The sequence below is a fragment of the Apteryx rowi genome, unplaced genomic scaffold, assembly GCF_003343035.1.
Source record: "Apteryx rowi isolate R43461 unplaced genomic scaffold, aptRow1 scaffold_297, whole genome shotgun sequence".
NCBI lineage: Eukaryota > Metazoa > Chordata > Aves > Apterygiformes > Apterygidae > Apteryx > Apteryx rowi.
The window spans coordinates 745,240-762,399 of record NW_020449385.1 but is presented as its reverse complement, the minus strand read 5'-3'; the positions used below and the strand labels follow the sequence as shown (position 1 = coordinate 762,399).

The 17,160-nt window shown below is 38.3% G+C and overlaps 1 protein-coding gene across 1 annotated transcript in view; it reads left to right on the top strand.

The window, feature by feature from the left end:
* Positions 1-2,004: 2,004 nt before the first annotated feature.
* The window catches only part of CNGA3 (cyclic nucleotide gated channel alpha 3), a 29,826-nt gene continuing 14,670 nt past the window's right edge, over positions 2,005-17,160 (top strand). Inside the window, exons 1-4 of the mRNA XM_026069443.1 lie at positions 2,005-2,105; positions 9,407-9,523; positions 12,692-12,871; positions 14,531-14,584. Coding sequence (XP_025925228.1) covers positions 2,005-2,105; positions 9,407-9,523; positions 12,692-12,871; positions 14,531-14,584 — 452 coding nt within the window. The remainder of the gene's footprint in view (positions 2,106-9,406; positions 9,524-12,691; positions 12,872-14,530; positions 14,585-17,160) is intronic.

The following is a 17,160-nucleotide window of genomic DNA, read 5'->3' as shown; positions in this document are numbered from 1 at the left end:
ATATTACTAGGCAGAGGCAATTTGCTACTGAGCCTTACTTCCTGTTTGTACATAACAGTTTGTCATCAGGCAAGTGTGCTGCCCTGTTTTTAAATGAAGTGGTTGTGACGCTCTGACTGTTATTTGTAGTCTCCCATTATAACCTCAATTCTTGGAACCTGGGCAGTGGAACAGAGTGTAAGGTGTAGACTACTTTTGCGGATTTTGCTAAACTGAACTTTGAAAGTATCAGTAATGACAGAGGAAAAATACCTTTTCTTCTTATCTTGAATTATATTCAAATTAATATATAAGAAACGGGAGTTGCCTTAACACTGTTAGGACAAAATAAATGTTTGAATCACCGAATTGCTATTGTGCGTCATATAACTAGCCTGTAATTTGGTGTTACAAAGTCTATAACAGAAGCAGTAGTTGTAACTCAAAATGATATATGAATACTTTTCCTAGAGATGAGGTATTTTTGGTATTACACCTTTTCTGAAACCTATTTATTTGGCTGATAAACTTATTAAAATTTTTTTATCTCAGAGGCTGAATCATTTTAAAATAAAATGTCCTAGGGATATTTCTAGACTAATTCCATTATTTCTGAACAAAAAAATAAGTTAATCTATTTTATATTTTGAAATGTGTTGAATACTTTTAGACGTTATATGTGATTCCCTTTAGTCCTCAGAGAACTGAGTGGAGGATAAGCATCAAGTATCTGTTCTAAGAAGCTGAATGCATAACATAGACCTAATCATGGATGGTGAACTTTTCGGGGGAATAATTCAGGGGAGAATTTTGGTTTTTGTAAGATCTGTATCTCATTTGCAGTTGTGTTGAATATGTGTGATCACTGAGCCAGAGAATTACAGGGGGAAAAGGGACAGTAGATGGGCTGAGGCAGTTGAATGGTCCCAAAAGAGAATTTGGTGTCTCAAATACAAAGATTCCTGAATGGACTTTGGTAGGTCACTTCAGAACTTTTGCTGAAGGTCCTTCTGTCCCTCCTTTTTGAAGCACTYGTCTTGAGTCTTAAAACCTATTTTGCAGAGCTGCTGAGCACTCAAAGATGGATCTCAGAGTTGCCAGAGGGTCTTCATTGAGCAGTATAAGCTGCTGTAAATTGCTAATTGCATTGAATACTGAGTTGTAGGTTTTGCTTATTTGCACCAAAAGGTGGTTATATTTTGGGTAATTTTGGTGTTGATTCTGTGACTCAGTTTCTCATCAGGTTTTGAGCAGGGTAATAGCATCCTTAGCTTGGAGGTGTGATATGAATTGGATTTATTAATTCTGGTAAGGTATTGAGGGCCAAATTTGGAACAGAATTTAGGTGAGTAACTTTCCTAACTCTTTGGAGCTGGGCTGCTAAATACTTTAACAGAGCTTGTCTTGAAATGTTACAATGAAAACAATATAGGAAAAGGCAATGGAAAAAAATAATTACTAAGTAGTTAATGCATGCCATATATTAAGCTGAGGGATACGTTTTGATTAATTTTTTGTTTGGTAAATATGCAATTTTGCAATTTAAAACTTCATGATAGAATAGATACAGATTAAAACAGGAAGATCAAATTAAGGTTGAGTAGGTTGTTCTAGTACCTGTATCACCGAGCTTTTTTGCTTGGCTTTCTCAACTTAATCTTCTTTTAACAGGATTTTAAATGCAATTTCATTATGGATAATATGTATGACTGTGGGTATTCATAAACCTCAGAGAGTAAAAAAAATATATATATTGTGTCATGTAACCCTTTTCTTTGGTTGTGATGGATTTTCTTTGCTACACTTTTACTAGTGCTTTTCTTATCTAATGCAAATAAATCAAGGAATGGCTTTTGTATTGCACTGGCCATTCTTCAGATGGTCGAATTTGCTTTTTGCTGTTCCATTGCTTTTAAAAAATCCCTCTTTTTTTTAAGTGCTGAGCACATTTCTATTGCAGTCTGTATGAAATGCTTTTTTTTTTCTTGTTTCAGCTATCACTTAGATGTTGATATGTAAAGCAAAATGGCAAAAATCAACACCCAGCACTCCTACCCTGGTATGCACAGACTGTCTGTCAGAAATACTGATGAAGACATTGAAAGGATTGAAAATGGCTTTATCAGGTAATTTATTTCTTTCATCACAGTCAAGAGGACAAAGATTGCTGCATAATTTAATTTATGGTACCCTTGTAGTTCTGCATTATGGGAGTGTAGTAGCATGTCACTGTTGACCCAGTGCACTTAACTGACTTTTAATGGTGAGTACCCAAAGTATAGAAGAGACAACAACAGGAAAGTTGTTGTGTCTTGCAATTGTGGAGCTAGAACCTGTATTACTTCAGGAATAAACCCCATCCTTACATCAGTGGGAATTACGCAAAGTCAGTAAGGAGAACCTCCTTTCTCAAGTAACTACTCAGATTGCAGGGTCTGTGGTGAGAGAATCTATGGGATTTGGAGAAAAAGGGATCCTCCTAGTTCCATGCAGTGAAGAGCCTTAGGAAGGTTTTTAAAAGTAACACCTGCAAATTCCCTGGCTCCTGTGATAGGGAGCGTATATAACATATAAAGAATATTGACATTTTTGTACTGGCTTTTCAGAGCCTCTCACTGCACAGTAGAACTATAACAGTTTCTTTGCGTTTACCTTCCTCTGTTTAGGTAGTTTTAAAGTGGCTATTTAAAATGTGTCAGTGAGCTTGTAGTTACATGTTACACAGTACCAGTCATTCTTCCAGTCTGGACATACCCAGTGTGCCTGCAAGAAAGTATGTGATGCTCCACAGCACCTTTATAGATTGCAAAAATGGCTTGCTTTTGGCTTGCTTTGATCAACCACCTCAGCTGTGTTGGCCTGGTCAGACTGTCTCTTGCTGATCAACTGTGCTCCTAGACTACAGTACTCAAAAGCCTGTTGGACTGATAGAACTGCTGGTATTATGATAATTTTGGATTGCAAGCCCCTAGCTTGTAGTATAGGTGTGATCCCTGTTCCCATGCAGTATGTCCCTTTTTCTCTTCCTCCATTGCTTACATGGCATCTTCTGGCATGTAGGCATACCTACATTAGTGAAAATGGAGCTGTTTTTATTCTGTGCACTATGGCCTGCTTGACTTAGTTATACTACCTCATGGTCTCCTTGGCAGATTTGCAAGGGCCATGTCCCTTTGTCTCCATTTCCAGTGATACCTCAGAAGCAGAGAAAACAGATCAAAATGAGCCTCTTTCTTTCCTTCTTTCTTTTATGTCCTTTTTGTAGAGAATATCGGTGATTGGCAGCTTGCAGAATGGAATTACTGGCGGTGATATGAAAGTGTGGTTGTAAATGTAGAAATAAATCACTGCAATCAGCTGCAGCTTCAGAGGCAATGACTTAATTATGCCAGCTAAAGAGACTGAAATATGAATTGCACCTTATCAGGATGATGATGATCCTGAAAAGACATTTATTTAAAACATGCTGTTTGCTGTGATTAACATTATTACAGAGTTTATAGAGGAGTAAAAAGATACAGCCTCACTCTGTAAAAGAGATCTCACATTTAGTTTGCTGGATTGCTAAAGTGATTGCCAGTAAGTATATATAACACCCTTGTGATATCATTTTGAAAAAAATCTATACATGCAAAACTATATATGTATTCACTAGAAGACAATGTAGTTTAGACTGCTCAAGCTGTAAGAATGTGATTGGTATTTATCAGAAGACAAATTCATAATTTATTTTGTAAAACAAAAGCATTTCATTCCATTTCATTTTGCAAAAGCAAAGTCTTTTTGCTTGAAATGAAAATGGGAATGAAGTTATAGGGAATTTCAGCAAATCCAAAATGATCAGAGAGATTAGAAGGGGATCTGGAAAGCTGGGATATGAAGATAGTAAAATGCAATTGTTTCATGCATTATCTGTCACAAACATCAAAAGATGGTTTTCATTCCCAGATCTATACTAAGGCTTCAGTCATTATCAAGCAGAATAGAAACTTTCATCTTCAGATCTTCATGTTGAAGAGTGTTGTGGGACATCGGTGTTTAACCTGCATCTCAGACAAAATTCTGATATATATTCTTTAATTTCAGATTTGATTTAAAGTACATCTGTAGCAAAAGACAGATGCCTATCCAAAATTGTAGCTCTTCTCTGTCTTGTAGTAAAATTTAAAACTATAGACTTTGGAAAATACAGGTTTTCTAGACTGGTAACATTACTCCTTTCCCCTTATCTTCCTGTAGCTCTTCTTGGCTATAGTTCAACAAAGCTATTAAGCACATTACTTAGTTCCCGTTAAAGTCAGTGGGTGTTAAATTTATGCTTAATGCTTAGGATGTGCTTAAGTGCTTTTCTGTTGCAGAATGAGGTATTATCAAGGCAAAGCATACACTGAAACAGTTAACAGAAAGCTGCTGGTGGTTTTCAAGCTCTCATCCTCTATTACGCTAGAGCAGATGATTCATGTGCCCCTAGTGTTATAGTAAAGCGCGCTATAAATCGAGCCCATTTTGTAAAACAAAAATCAACAAAACAAAAAATAGAAGTGGGGTATTGATTTTTAAAATCCAGCTTCTCTATCGAAGCATCTCACATAGGAGAGGCAGCAAATTAGCTTATAGACACAGTTTGCCTCTCCAGATATTGGACATGGGATTCAGCATTGTAGATGTCTGAATTTCAGTGTCTGTATGTGAGTAGGTGTCTAAGTTCCCACTATTATCAGTGGAGGTTTAGGCAATACTAGTTGTCAGTGGAGCCTAGGGAGCTGTTCAGTTTGCTCTGAGGTTGAATAACTCTTCAGGCTCCTTTGGCTGTATTGATTATGGGAGGTATTCAGTTGCTTAAACATAAGGATCTAAAGCTATTTGAGCTATCCTAGAGTATCTGACACATCTAGCTGGGGCTGGTGGATATGAGGTGAGACCTATGTCCTCTGGAGAGATCAGGTAAAGTACTTTGAGGTATTCCAAATGGTACTAGACTCCTATATTGAGACAACTGAATCAGTCTCTAAGACCTCAGTTGACTATAATGGAAACTTATATACCCAGCTCATACCTGGAGCCAAATCCTACTCTCAGAAATCTGGCTGGTACTCATCATTCAGAAGGACTTATGGGAATAAGTTAGCCTTCAGAGAGCTGAAGAGAGGTGACAGAGGGTGTGAGGGTGACAGAGCACTGGAACAGGTTGCCCAGAGAGGTTGTGGAGTCTCCTTCTCTGGAGATATTCAAAACCCGCCTGGACGCAATCCTGTACAACGTGCTCTAGGTGACCCTGCTTGAGCAGGGGGGTTGGACTAGATGATCTCCAGAGGTCCCTTCCAACCTCAACCATTCTGTGGTTCTGTGTGATTCTGTGATGAGAGCCCTTGAGGCAAGGATCAGAAACCTCAGCCTCTGTGAGTTGTCTCTAAGATGCAGTGACTTGACTACCCCTGTGAAAATACAACATTTTTCAATGTAGGCCTAGGAGGCCCCATCATCTGCTGGTGTTTCTGCTTTGTAACCTGCTCTCTGTTTCCTGGTATGTTGCGTATTCTCTTCTCATGTTGATTTCAGACCATGTAATACCCTTGGATAGTAATGGCAGTGTTACTGTTTTGCTGCAGATATGAGACTAGCTCAGGGAGACCAAATGACCAAAAAAACTAGGACACATGCATTGAAGATGTTACATCAAAAGCTGCATCTGATAACTATCCCTCTGCATTGATGTAAAGCCAATTGACAGATGAGGCATCTTGTGTCATCTGAACAGGGTTGAGAGAAGTCAGGAATGAGTATCTGAGTTTTATAATATGGAATTATAATAACAGAAAAGTTCATTTTAGATTTTCTTTTTGATTCACATTTGTGTGAATTAAAGTGGAAAATGTTTATGATTATGCTGTGTAATGTTGGACAGATGCTTCTGTAAGAGTTGTCGAGCAGAGTCCTTTGTGTATTGTTTTCTGATCTTGTTACAGATATACATAAGCTGTATTTATAAAAGTGAAATTCAATCTCTTTAGTACTGTTTCCACCAAATGATTTTGATTTTTCCTGTCTATACATGTTGTATCTAGAACCTTAGAATGTAATACTGAATTTGCTTATAAATTGTTATATTTACTTACAACATAAACCTAATTATGGAAAGTCTTAATGCRTGTATAGACTAATAAAAAAAATTGTTTTTGAAAACAGAGTCAAGTGACAAAAACAAAAATAGAGACTTTCAAAATTTCATTAACTGAGTCCACAATCTCATCCAATTGTGATTCCAGCAGTTGAGTCTAAGAGTTTCACCTTTCTCTCCTACAGCTTAGCAGATTTTGTTGGAGTAGCAGAAGGTATGAATTTTCCACTGAATATGTCTGGTTACTTATTGGTAGGGATCTGACCCAATAGTCATTTAAATCATTGAAAATTTTTTCATCAGTTTTATGGGACTCTGGATCAGACCTGAAGGTGATCAGATCAGGTCACATTAAGCATGCCAGCTTGTTTCCAATAGACTAGAAAATGATTTCTTCAACATACTTCTGTCGCTAGACACTGAAGGCCATACCCTGAATGGTAGCCAAAATCAAACACAAAGCCTTGGACATGCCTTGCGGAGAATGCAGGGTTCTCTGTAGCTACTGCTGGCAAGAAGACAGGCAGTTGCTAAGACTTGAGAGGATGTTACAGAAGTACAAAATACGATGAGCTTGTGTAGGGACAATGGAGCGCAGCTTTTCCAGACTGCTGAGGAGTGTGGAGGTGACTAACGTGCACACAGAGCCCTTGACAGCTGATGTACTTACTTGCTGGTAAATGGAGCTAGTAGGATGGACAGTATTGCTTTTAGTATCTGACCTGGCTTGTTCAGAGCTCACTCAGCTATCTCTGTACTATTCTGCCTAATTTTTCTAGGCATTTCCTCAAAACAAATCTGGGATTTGCACTCTTAGCTTTACATTATCAGCAGATGCCCAAGCACAGTAGTGTTAGCAGTAAAGGAGACTGGGACCAAAAAAATGCATAAAGAAAGAGACAAATGAGGAAGGCTAGTTAGTAGTGCCTTTTGGATACCAAGTCTCACCTCCTGCCTGGCTTCTGTTGCTACTCATAAACCAGCACAGTTATATCAAATTAGAAGATCTCATGGTGTTATTTTTATTTCAGTGTGCTCCTAGAAGCTAATAAAATTGAAATTAATCTCCCTCTGAGGCTTCAGCAAAAATCTCACTGGCTTGATCTGATGGGTCTGACCTGTGTGTAGGGTTTTTTTTTTAAGAGACTGACAAAGAATGCAGGCTAAGGACATTCTTTTTTTTTTAATTCTACTTGGAAGGATACCTCAAGTATTTTAATTCGTCTTTACTTTATTTTCTGTATTACTGATTACTTTCTTTTGTGACCCTGATATTTAATTACCTTCATTTAGAGGAAATGTAACAACTTAGTGTATAGTCACTGAAAGTTTACTGCAAGTTAGTGAGATACTCCTCATTATCTGAGTCATATAACTGCTTGGACATATACTTTTAACCCTTAAGCCTCCTTGTAAGGCTATCTATTTCTTCCAAATACATTTTTTTTCACATCTGAATTCTGAAGCTTAAAACTATTTTCTGAGAACTCTCACTATTTTCTTTTAAGGAAATGTATTTTCAGGACTTAAAAAAAAATGGTGAGTAGGAATAGCACTAGCAATATTAGAATTCGGTGCTAAGATCAGACAAGATGTATATTTTTCTATAAAAAGGAATATACAGACTTTAAAACAGCCAAAGTGGTACAATGTAAAAGACTACGTATCTAGTTCAATATCCTTTCTCCAGCAGGACTGTAAGCAGATGCTATGGCAAAAATAAGAGGGCAAAATGCAAGTTTCTGCAACATATTTTCTTTCAATACTGTCCCAGTGTCCAGCTCAGGAGAGTTTTTGAGCTGAGCGTAGTGTCTACATGTCTGGTAATCCTTAATGAATTTCTCTTCCAAGAGTTTGTTCATTCTTCTGTAGAAGCAATATTGCCTTTGGCATCCACAGTATTCACAGCACAACATAAACCAAGTTATGAAGCTTTTTCAGTACCAGGCAGTGTCTACTGGTGTCCTCTTATTAGAAGAAAAGAAGAAAACAATTAAGAAATTGAGAATTCCAGAGGATCTCTGGACCTATATTTTGTGGCATGGTTCTTTGTGGAGAAATAATAATGTTTTAATTCTCTGTTTGTCAGTTCCTCTGCTGTGAGTACATACAAAACTCAATTGCTAATTATCCTCTGGTAGGCATTTGAAATGTTGTTGCCCGTTCTTATAAAGTTATTGCAAATATCATTGTAATTGGTCTTTTTCCAACAGTGCCGATTACCAGAGCAGTGTGAGAATCCTTTTTGCATTACAAAGGGGAAAAAGTGATCCTTAATGAATGTGATGCAGTCTTGCAAAAGTGAATCCCAAAGAAAGAAAAACACAAAGAAAACCCCAGGAGACAAATAAAGAGATCCAGAGCGAGCTTTGATAAAGTCCTTGTTCCAATGAAGTCAGTTTCAAAACTAGAAGAAGAAGAGTGAGGCCAAAGTTTAGTCTGCTTTTCTTAAATCCTAATTATTTTAGTGCTAATAGGCAGTCTTACAATTATGGGAATTCATGGGAGTTGGCAGACACCGCACATGTTATAATCACTCTGTGCTATTGTGTGCAACTGAGCTGTTGTATTGTTTTCCTCCTTGTGGCAGTAGCTTGAAGTGCCTTATCTCATCACCACCAAAACAGCTTTGAAGATCTGTAGCCTGTTTTTCTTTGCAATAGGAAAGCTTCCCTTTATGAAGCAAGCAGCTTTAAGCCTGCAGTCATGCAGCTGGTTGCAAGAGGCTGGTATGAAGGGTGATGATGCTATTCAGGGCTAACTACTGTAAAATCATCATGTTCTCTTTCAAGTCAGCCGGGAGTAAAAGGGAAAAGAAATGTGTGTTTGCTTTGAATCATAAAAGGAAGAGCACTGGTAGGAATTCCAGACTGTTAAACCCAAACAATATCTGGAAGAACAGTACTGAAAAAAGCAGTGGGCAGTCGCTTTAAAGCCCCTCAGAGTTGTTGGACTCCATGTTGAATGAAAGTTGCTGATGCATTACAGGAAGTGTTAGAGTAGCAAATGTTCTTCCCTGTATCATGTATCTGCACACCAGAGATGTATTTGCCAGTAAAGAATCAGCTTCTGAGCTTGCTGGAATGGGTGCCAGAACCTTACCTGACTTCTGTAAGTGTTGGGAGGTTCCAGAAAAATGGGAGCATAGGATTAGCTTTATGTTTACCACGTGTATGCCATATTTACTAGAAAGAGGATAATTTGCCTCATTGTTTTCTGATGCGGTGGTGGAAAGAATTGGATGGGGGTAAATCTGCTGGAGGCTGCATGTAATTCTTAAAAATTCTGAAAAAAAAATTGCTTTTGTAGAACCCATTCACTGTGTGAGGATACATCTTCCGAATTGCAGAGGTTCATTTCTGTGGAGGGAAGAGGCCTACCTGAATCTCAGACAAGCTCATTCACAGGCAGAGGAGCAATGGCAAGGTAATGTGCTAATTGATGCCATTTCTATTACTAAGTGTAACGTGCTTGAAAGAGACTGGTCACAATTTGGAGGTAAATGAAGAAGCATTGTCACTTTCCAAGGGAAATGGGAGGAGTCCACCTGAAGACAGTCTATAAAATAAACAGAAGCTGATTTTGACTTTGATTGTGTAGTTTTACAATTGTTAGAATCCTAGAGATGCTGAGTGAGCTCACACAAATTAGTTTAAATAAGAGAAAGGATTTATTTACATGATCAACTCTGAAAATATATTGAATACTGAGGAAATACTTGAAGTGAGGCCAGACTGTGAAATAAATGAGTAAGTGTTTGGTTCTGGCTGATAGTTGATGCAATGTTAGTTTCCTATCAGATACGACATAATGATTGTTCCTTTGTTGGTAGTTGGCTCTGACAAGGGAGGAGACAGGGACTCTTGTGTTGGGAGTGCCAGGGTTGCTATCTGTTTTTAGAATCCGGTTATGTTTGTGATGCATTGGGAGCCTTACTCAACAAAGTTCAAGTCAATCCAGGCTGTTTTTGCTTGAGTCATTTACTTTACATGGACTTAAACATGTGCCTGAAGTGGAGCAAGTGTTGAAGTCCTTTTCTGAATCGGAGTTTCTGTATCTGGTTTAAATAATTCCAGCTGAGACTACAGAGCTCTCTCTGTCTTCTGATACCATTGATACATATGCTACAGAACATACTCAGTTTAACCATATCATATTTCAAAGAGCAAAGAATAATTGATTACAAAACTAGTCACTTAGAGTGCAGTTTACCTTTCAGCCTTTGGGACAGTGGAGAATAAACTTGCCTTTCTCTGTTGGGTTGTCAGTAACACTGCTGTGTGTAGATTACTAAGTCTGCAAGCAATTGGTTTTAGGTAGAAGGTACGTGTATATGTGTGTGTGTATGTTGTGTGTAAGCATAAAACATATATACATATATACATATATACACACACACATATATATACACACACACACATATATGTGTATATATATATATGTATAAACTGTGATTGACAACTTCCTTTTAAATCCTTGTTTATATTATTATTCTTTACTCCTTTTCAGAACAGTTTGAATTACATGTATGTGCAGCTAGAATTACTTATGCTCAGAACTTACAAGGAAGCCTGTGATGAAAACACGAATGCTTAGCAGTTTAGATGTTGTGGCAACGTAATATGCCTATTGAATGCAAATTCTCAAGGGCCTAAAACAACATCATTTATCAGACTTCACTCAGGGTTCTTAATTTGAGATATAAAGGACAGAAAAGGTGGAAATAATATGTCATGGCAGAAATCAGAAAGGAGTAGTTCTTTGTTCAAATAGAGAAGATCTCAATCTTAGTTTGTAAAATTTGTTTGACTCCATCTAGTGGGTCTGTGTCTCATCAAAATGTTTTACTTTCTAATGTAATTAAGAACATCCTTATTAATAGTTTTCCTTACTGTTCCTTAAGTGAAAGCTGAGGTCTAAAGGCAGAGAAAAATTCTGGAGGTTAATTTTATGTTTGCAGCTTTCTTTCAATAGGATAATGAATCTACTAATTAATCCCTGACTTTTGTGTGGAGTTTTATGGGGGTTTTTTGTGTCTTGGGTACACCTTGAATTCTCTTAATTGTTGAAAGTATTAGATGACTTATATGATACTATCTTGGTGTAGGGATGAGGATCTAAATATATCTTCTTCTGATTTCTGATATGCGATATTATTCCTGCCTTTTTTGCTCTTTTTATCTCAGAGTAAGAGATTCTGGGCTAGATCTTTGAGATGCTGTAGTGTTAGACCCTTGAGAACTGCACTCAGGAAACAGATGTACTTTATCGCACTCTAGGTGACTCTGCTCTGAGCAGGGGGGTTGGACTAGATGATCTCCTGAGGTCCCTTCCAACCTCAACCATTCTGTGATTCTGTGATCATAAGATTTAAGTTGGTCATATCATCACAGGCCTCTCTGTGGATTCTGAATATATATAATATAAACAAATTCTGAGGGAAGGTAAAGAGATTTCCTTGAGAAGCCCAAAAGCTCTTTGAGAAGTTATGCATTGCTCAGTATTTCATTATGGTATTTCTGAGGCCAGCTATGGGAAACTGAAATAATACTACTTTTGTCCAAACTGGACTGCTTATGGGAAATAATACAGAATATTGTGTTGGGGGTAAATAAAATCCGTGCTGTAGATTTCAGTTTCCATTATTTCCAATTTTTCATAAATGTCATTTACTTTTGAACTTTTCAAAAAAAAATGCAAAAATCCGTAATGTGAATTAGTGGGAACAGAAAAAGAAGCATAATAATAGAGGGGTAAATTAAGTCCAGTGTCATAATTTTTTGCACATTTTATTTTAGTGCTCTGCTAGAAATTTAGGATTAAGAARCAGTTCTTTTTACGCAGGAGGCAAGTTTGTCAATTAATTAACAGTCAATTAATGCTTCTCACTGAGGATTTGTTCTCTTGTTGTTATTAATGGTTTGAAATACACACAGCATGTTAGATACTATGGTGAGCAGATTGTATTGTCTGCCTAGAAGGATACACAGTCCGTGATGCAGCATGTGAAAATCACCCAAGGCGGAAAGTTAAATATGAGGATTAGGAAAGATGAGGTTTATAAAACAATGTCATGAAATTAATTTTGCAATAGATCTACATTCAGATCCTTTAAAATCAAAGGGAAAGTGGCTGAATTCTTATTGTTTCTTATTTAAAAGTTCCTCACCAACTATTCAGCTTTTGTCTCCACTGTATATACCAGCCCTTAAGCATGCGATCCTTTGAGTATTTTATGTCTCTTACTTCTGTCAGTCCAGGATCCTCACGTTATCGCATGATGTCAGAGATTTTCATCAACTTCCCCATCCCAACCACTTGACAACCTACCTTTAATCAATACTAGTCTGTTGCTCCTGCAGTACTGAGACACTGGACTAGGGACTGATGTGTGAGTTACTTGATCCACTGCGAAAGGTGATGTATGAAATTCTGGGAAGTGACTGAGTTCACAGAGCGAATCTATCAGGCTCCATTCCTGTGGCAGGTGTAGAAGTGGAGAAAAATCCTCCTGGGCTACTCTATGTGGAGATGGTTTAAGCCATCTGATTTTCTTGTCCGGTTCAGTCAATGTTGTGTGTCCGTTCCTTGCAGGCTCTCACAGTTTGTTGTATCTCTGAGGTCATGGGCCACAAGACATTTGCATCATGAAGACCAAAGACCTGATTCTTTCCTGGCGCGTATCCGAGGGCCAGAGCTCATAGAGGTGTCCAGCAGGCAAAATAAAATCCACTCCAGTGTGGGCATTGATGAGCAGCCTGGGAAACTGAACAGGTAAGAAGATGTGTTTGTACTTTAAGGGAATAAGACTGAGGTATGCTATCTTCTCTGTGATCAGGATGAGAGCTTTATTTTAGCATATGGTATGGAGTTTAGCCTGGGAGGTGAACAGAGTATCTAATGCAGTTCAGGAATCTTCACATAACTGAAGTATTGCAGCTTTCAGCAGAATTTTTTGTTCACCCTTAAAAGTAGCTTGGCAAAGATCTTGAAGTAGAGGGTTTTGATCATGCTGCTTCAGGCAGAATAGTTTTTCAGAAATAGAATTGTATTGTATGCTGCCTGTGTGGGAAGCCTTTTATAAAAGACTATATTGATCTGTGCGATCCGCCCAGTTGCTACTGCTGAACTCCTCTCCACTGAGGATGAATGCGGTTCCCGTTTCAAGGATTTAGGATGCTGCAAGTTGTGACTTCTCAGGACATTCATGTTATACACATTAGCAGCTAGTGCTAGGAAACTCCAAACAAGTAGTTGTGCAAAATGTGTCATTGTTTAGTTACACCTACTCAAGACTTCAGTTGTTAACATTACAGAAGGCTTCTGATGCAGAAATGAGAAAATCTTTTGGCTGCTGACTGAATTCATCAGCACATATTCAGTCTGTGGTATAGAAGACAAATTCAGTCTTAAGCAATTTTTTTCTAACAAAACAAGTGAGGCCTGCAATTCCAGACTTTATGAATTACTATTACTTTATAAATATATAACTTAGTGATTTAAATAAAACTCCAACTAAAAGTGGTAAACAAAGTCCCAAGATGCACAGGCTCCCATAGCTTTTTGGATAGCTGGACTGAKAGGTAAGCAAGTCATCAGTCATTTGAGATTTGTTTCAAAATCTCCGTTAGTAATTTAGATTAAAGGAAGAACCTTTAAAGGGCAATGCATGGTAGTACAGGTCACCTTGACTTGTGGCAGGCCATCACAGCCCTGTTATCTTCACTTGATCTGCTCCTTAGAAATTCAGCTCAAAGAGCAGAGTAAATCCACATTTCTAACACATTTCATTGAATTAACCAGACTGCTATCCTCTAATCACTCAAGTCAGTAGGCAAGAGATTTTTCAGACTTTTGAATCAGTAGCAACTGCAGATTAAAAGTCATTAGAGAGGACAGCATTGATCCTGGGGCAACAAACCTCTATATAAGGCTATTAGAAGAAGTGAAGTTGGAAGTGTCCATCCTTGCCTTCTCGGATTTACACTGTTGCCATGTGACAGTAGCTCCCAGCTGTGCTGTCGTGGAGGCTTAATTCCACAGCAGTCGTAGGTATGCTTGTTATTTGTCCAGCAGCCTTGGCGCTGTGTCTATGAAGAAGACTTGAAAGGATTGAAGAAAGCTTAAAATAGCAGGCAAATGTGTACAAGGCTATAAATAGCAAGGTACATGTTGCCATGCTCTAATACGCCTGAGAACAAGCTTCAAACATCGAATGTGGTCACAAATGTGTATGCCCAGCACATGATAAAGAGAAACTGGTGCCTTAAAATATTTATGCGAAGGGGCTTATTGCAGTCAAAGCTGACCTTCCTAATCTTATCAGTACATATGTGATAGGCTAGTAAGTCAGTCTGTCATGTTGGTAAATGTGTGTATGAAATGCCAACAGTCTTTTACACTCTTTAATGTGTTTCATTTAACCTGCTGCAGTCACTGGCCCTTGGCCAGTTTTAATGTCAACTCTAGTAACAACACCAATGAAGAGTAAGCACTGATAACTTCCGAACATCTTTCTGCCAATAGCTCCTTCTCTTTTTCCCTTTTCAGCCTAGTAACATTTGTAGTATAGACTCCTGCTTATCTCTTCCTAAGCCCTTCCTAAGTATATAGTTTAATTACAGAGAAAGATCTTGTTTTGTCAGTTCTAGAAGCATCCTTCATGCTCCCCATGAACTACTTTTGTCCTAAGTTGCCCTTACCTCCCCAGGAGTGAATTTAATTAATTAAGCATTTAGTCCCTACCTCCTCCAGTTCAGCTGGCTGATTTTACTGCATTGCCAATAGATTTGTTAATGATTCAGTTTCTAAATGAGATCCATGCGTTCATCTTCTAACAATGTCTTTCCTCTGTTAACAGACCAGTCCTTTTTGCAAATCAAGTCCCTCAGAAATTTCAGGTTGTTACATGAGAAGCTGATACTGAGCAGGGTACCAAAAACACCTTTGTATGTGCAGTCTAAATGAAAACTGAGCATCCTTCTAAAATGTGTGTTTTAGTTTAGCCAGACATTCTTAGCATAGATGTAGAGAGATGACAACTAGGCAATATAATAAGGTTTGCACCACAACAGCTCTGACAGAAGCTGTCCTTTGGAATGTGTTTTATATGTTTGACAAGATATCTTACAGTATTCCTCCAAAGAGAAGTCTCTTGAAAAGGTGAAGAACTGCTGTAGTTTAAAATCACCCAACACTGATGTTTGTTGCATGTCTTAGATCACAGCTGTTTGAGGACTCACCTGTGCTCTAGCCTCCAGCAGCAGGTTTGTTCTCATACATGACAATAGTTAATTTCTTTCATTACTTTTCAGATAAAAAACAAAAGATAAAAATCACTAGGACAGTTTCCGATCATGTCAGAAATATTCAGAAAATTGTTGTTTTTTGTCCTCAAATACATCACAGGCTAGCAGCAGAGTGTACATTAAAATGACACTGCAAAACCTTCATGCGCATATCTGAACAAGAGGTCTTCCTTCTCCTGAAGCAACTTTTGATTTGGTTTCATGACTTTTACAAAACTGAAAATCATTGTGCAGAAAACAATGATAGAAATGGGCAGCATTTTATTTAGTTTGGAATTTAAAAAAAGGCACTAAAAGCCTGAAGCCTGGCCTACTAGTCATGGCCCAAAGGACCAATTAGAATGGAAATACTGCATTTTAATCTTGTTTCTGAAAGTGACTCATGTACCTTGGGCAAAACTTTCATCTAGGCAGTGTCTCATTATTCCTAAAGGAATACAACACCTTTGTGTCTACCTTCCTGACAGTCTGAAAATTATTTGATTTGCAGAGTACTTGGCAGGTGAAGAATGTAAATCTTAGACTCATTCAGAGACTACAACAGTGTTTTTATAGGCGCTGATGAAGATATGTTTTCTCAGACTGAAAATGCATGCTCCTTTTGTGTGTTGAAGACATAGAATAGATGCCACTGTAGTGCTGTCAATGAGGATAAGCACAAACAATTATTTTATTAATTACTGGATTCAAAAGCACTGATGAAGAAAAAAGTTGCAGGTCTTGTTGAAGCTTTGAGTTTTTCAGTGTGTAAAGGACCTAAATGTGCCCGTCCTTGAGGAACTGTAGGTGATGCTTTCAAGTCTTTGAAAACATTGTAAGGATTATGGCCAACCTTTTCCTTTGAGTAACTTCCATTGCCAGACTACAAGTAACTGGAGTATGATAACATTACCTCAAAAGGGAGATGAACAGAGAAAAAGGAAATGGAGGAGTCTCATATATGAAGAATACCTGTAATTGACAGATGAGTTTGAAGGAGATCTTAGGCCAGAGAAAAATAGATATCGGCATTAGATACCTGTTTCAAAACAAAATGTAGGAGAAAGTTGGAACTGTCAAAATATTCCTTCCAAAGTTCATCACCACTGAGACTTTCTGACTGATTCTTCATCTCAACTTACTTTTCCCTGCATAATGATGGTCAGGAATGTACAGTGGCAGTAACCTTTGAAAATTGTGTTTACCCATAGTTCTTCCTTTCCAGTAAGAGGCCATACATTTGAAGTATCTTTGATCTGTATGTTAATGCTTACAACAGCAACTGTGAATTAGGTTTCAGTTGTGGCCTGCCAGGGGCTTGTGTGAGAGATGTCATGGAAAGACTGCCAAGGCTTGTCCACACTTCAGACTATTACCCACTGCTGCTCTTCCATGTGGGTGCTAATGACACCAAGGGCAAACTAGAGACCATCAAGCAGGATTTCAGGGCTCTAGGGATGGTGGTCAAGGGTCTGGGAGCCCAGATCATCTTCTCCTCAATCCTGCCAGTGAGGGGGATGGATGAGAGGAGGAGGAAACAGACTTTCCAAGTTATCGGCTGGCTGCGCCGCTGGTGTTGGCAACAGGGTTTTGGTTTCTACGACCATGGGACCCTGTTTGAAGATCGACAACTACTGGGGAGAGATGGGATCCACCTCATGAAGTGGGGCACGCGGATCTTTTTGCCAACAGGTTGGCCAACCTGGTAAGGAGGGCTTTAAACTAGGAAAGACGGGGGAAGGGGAGAGTTATAGTGCCAGGGTAGTTGGCAAAAGA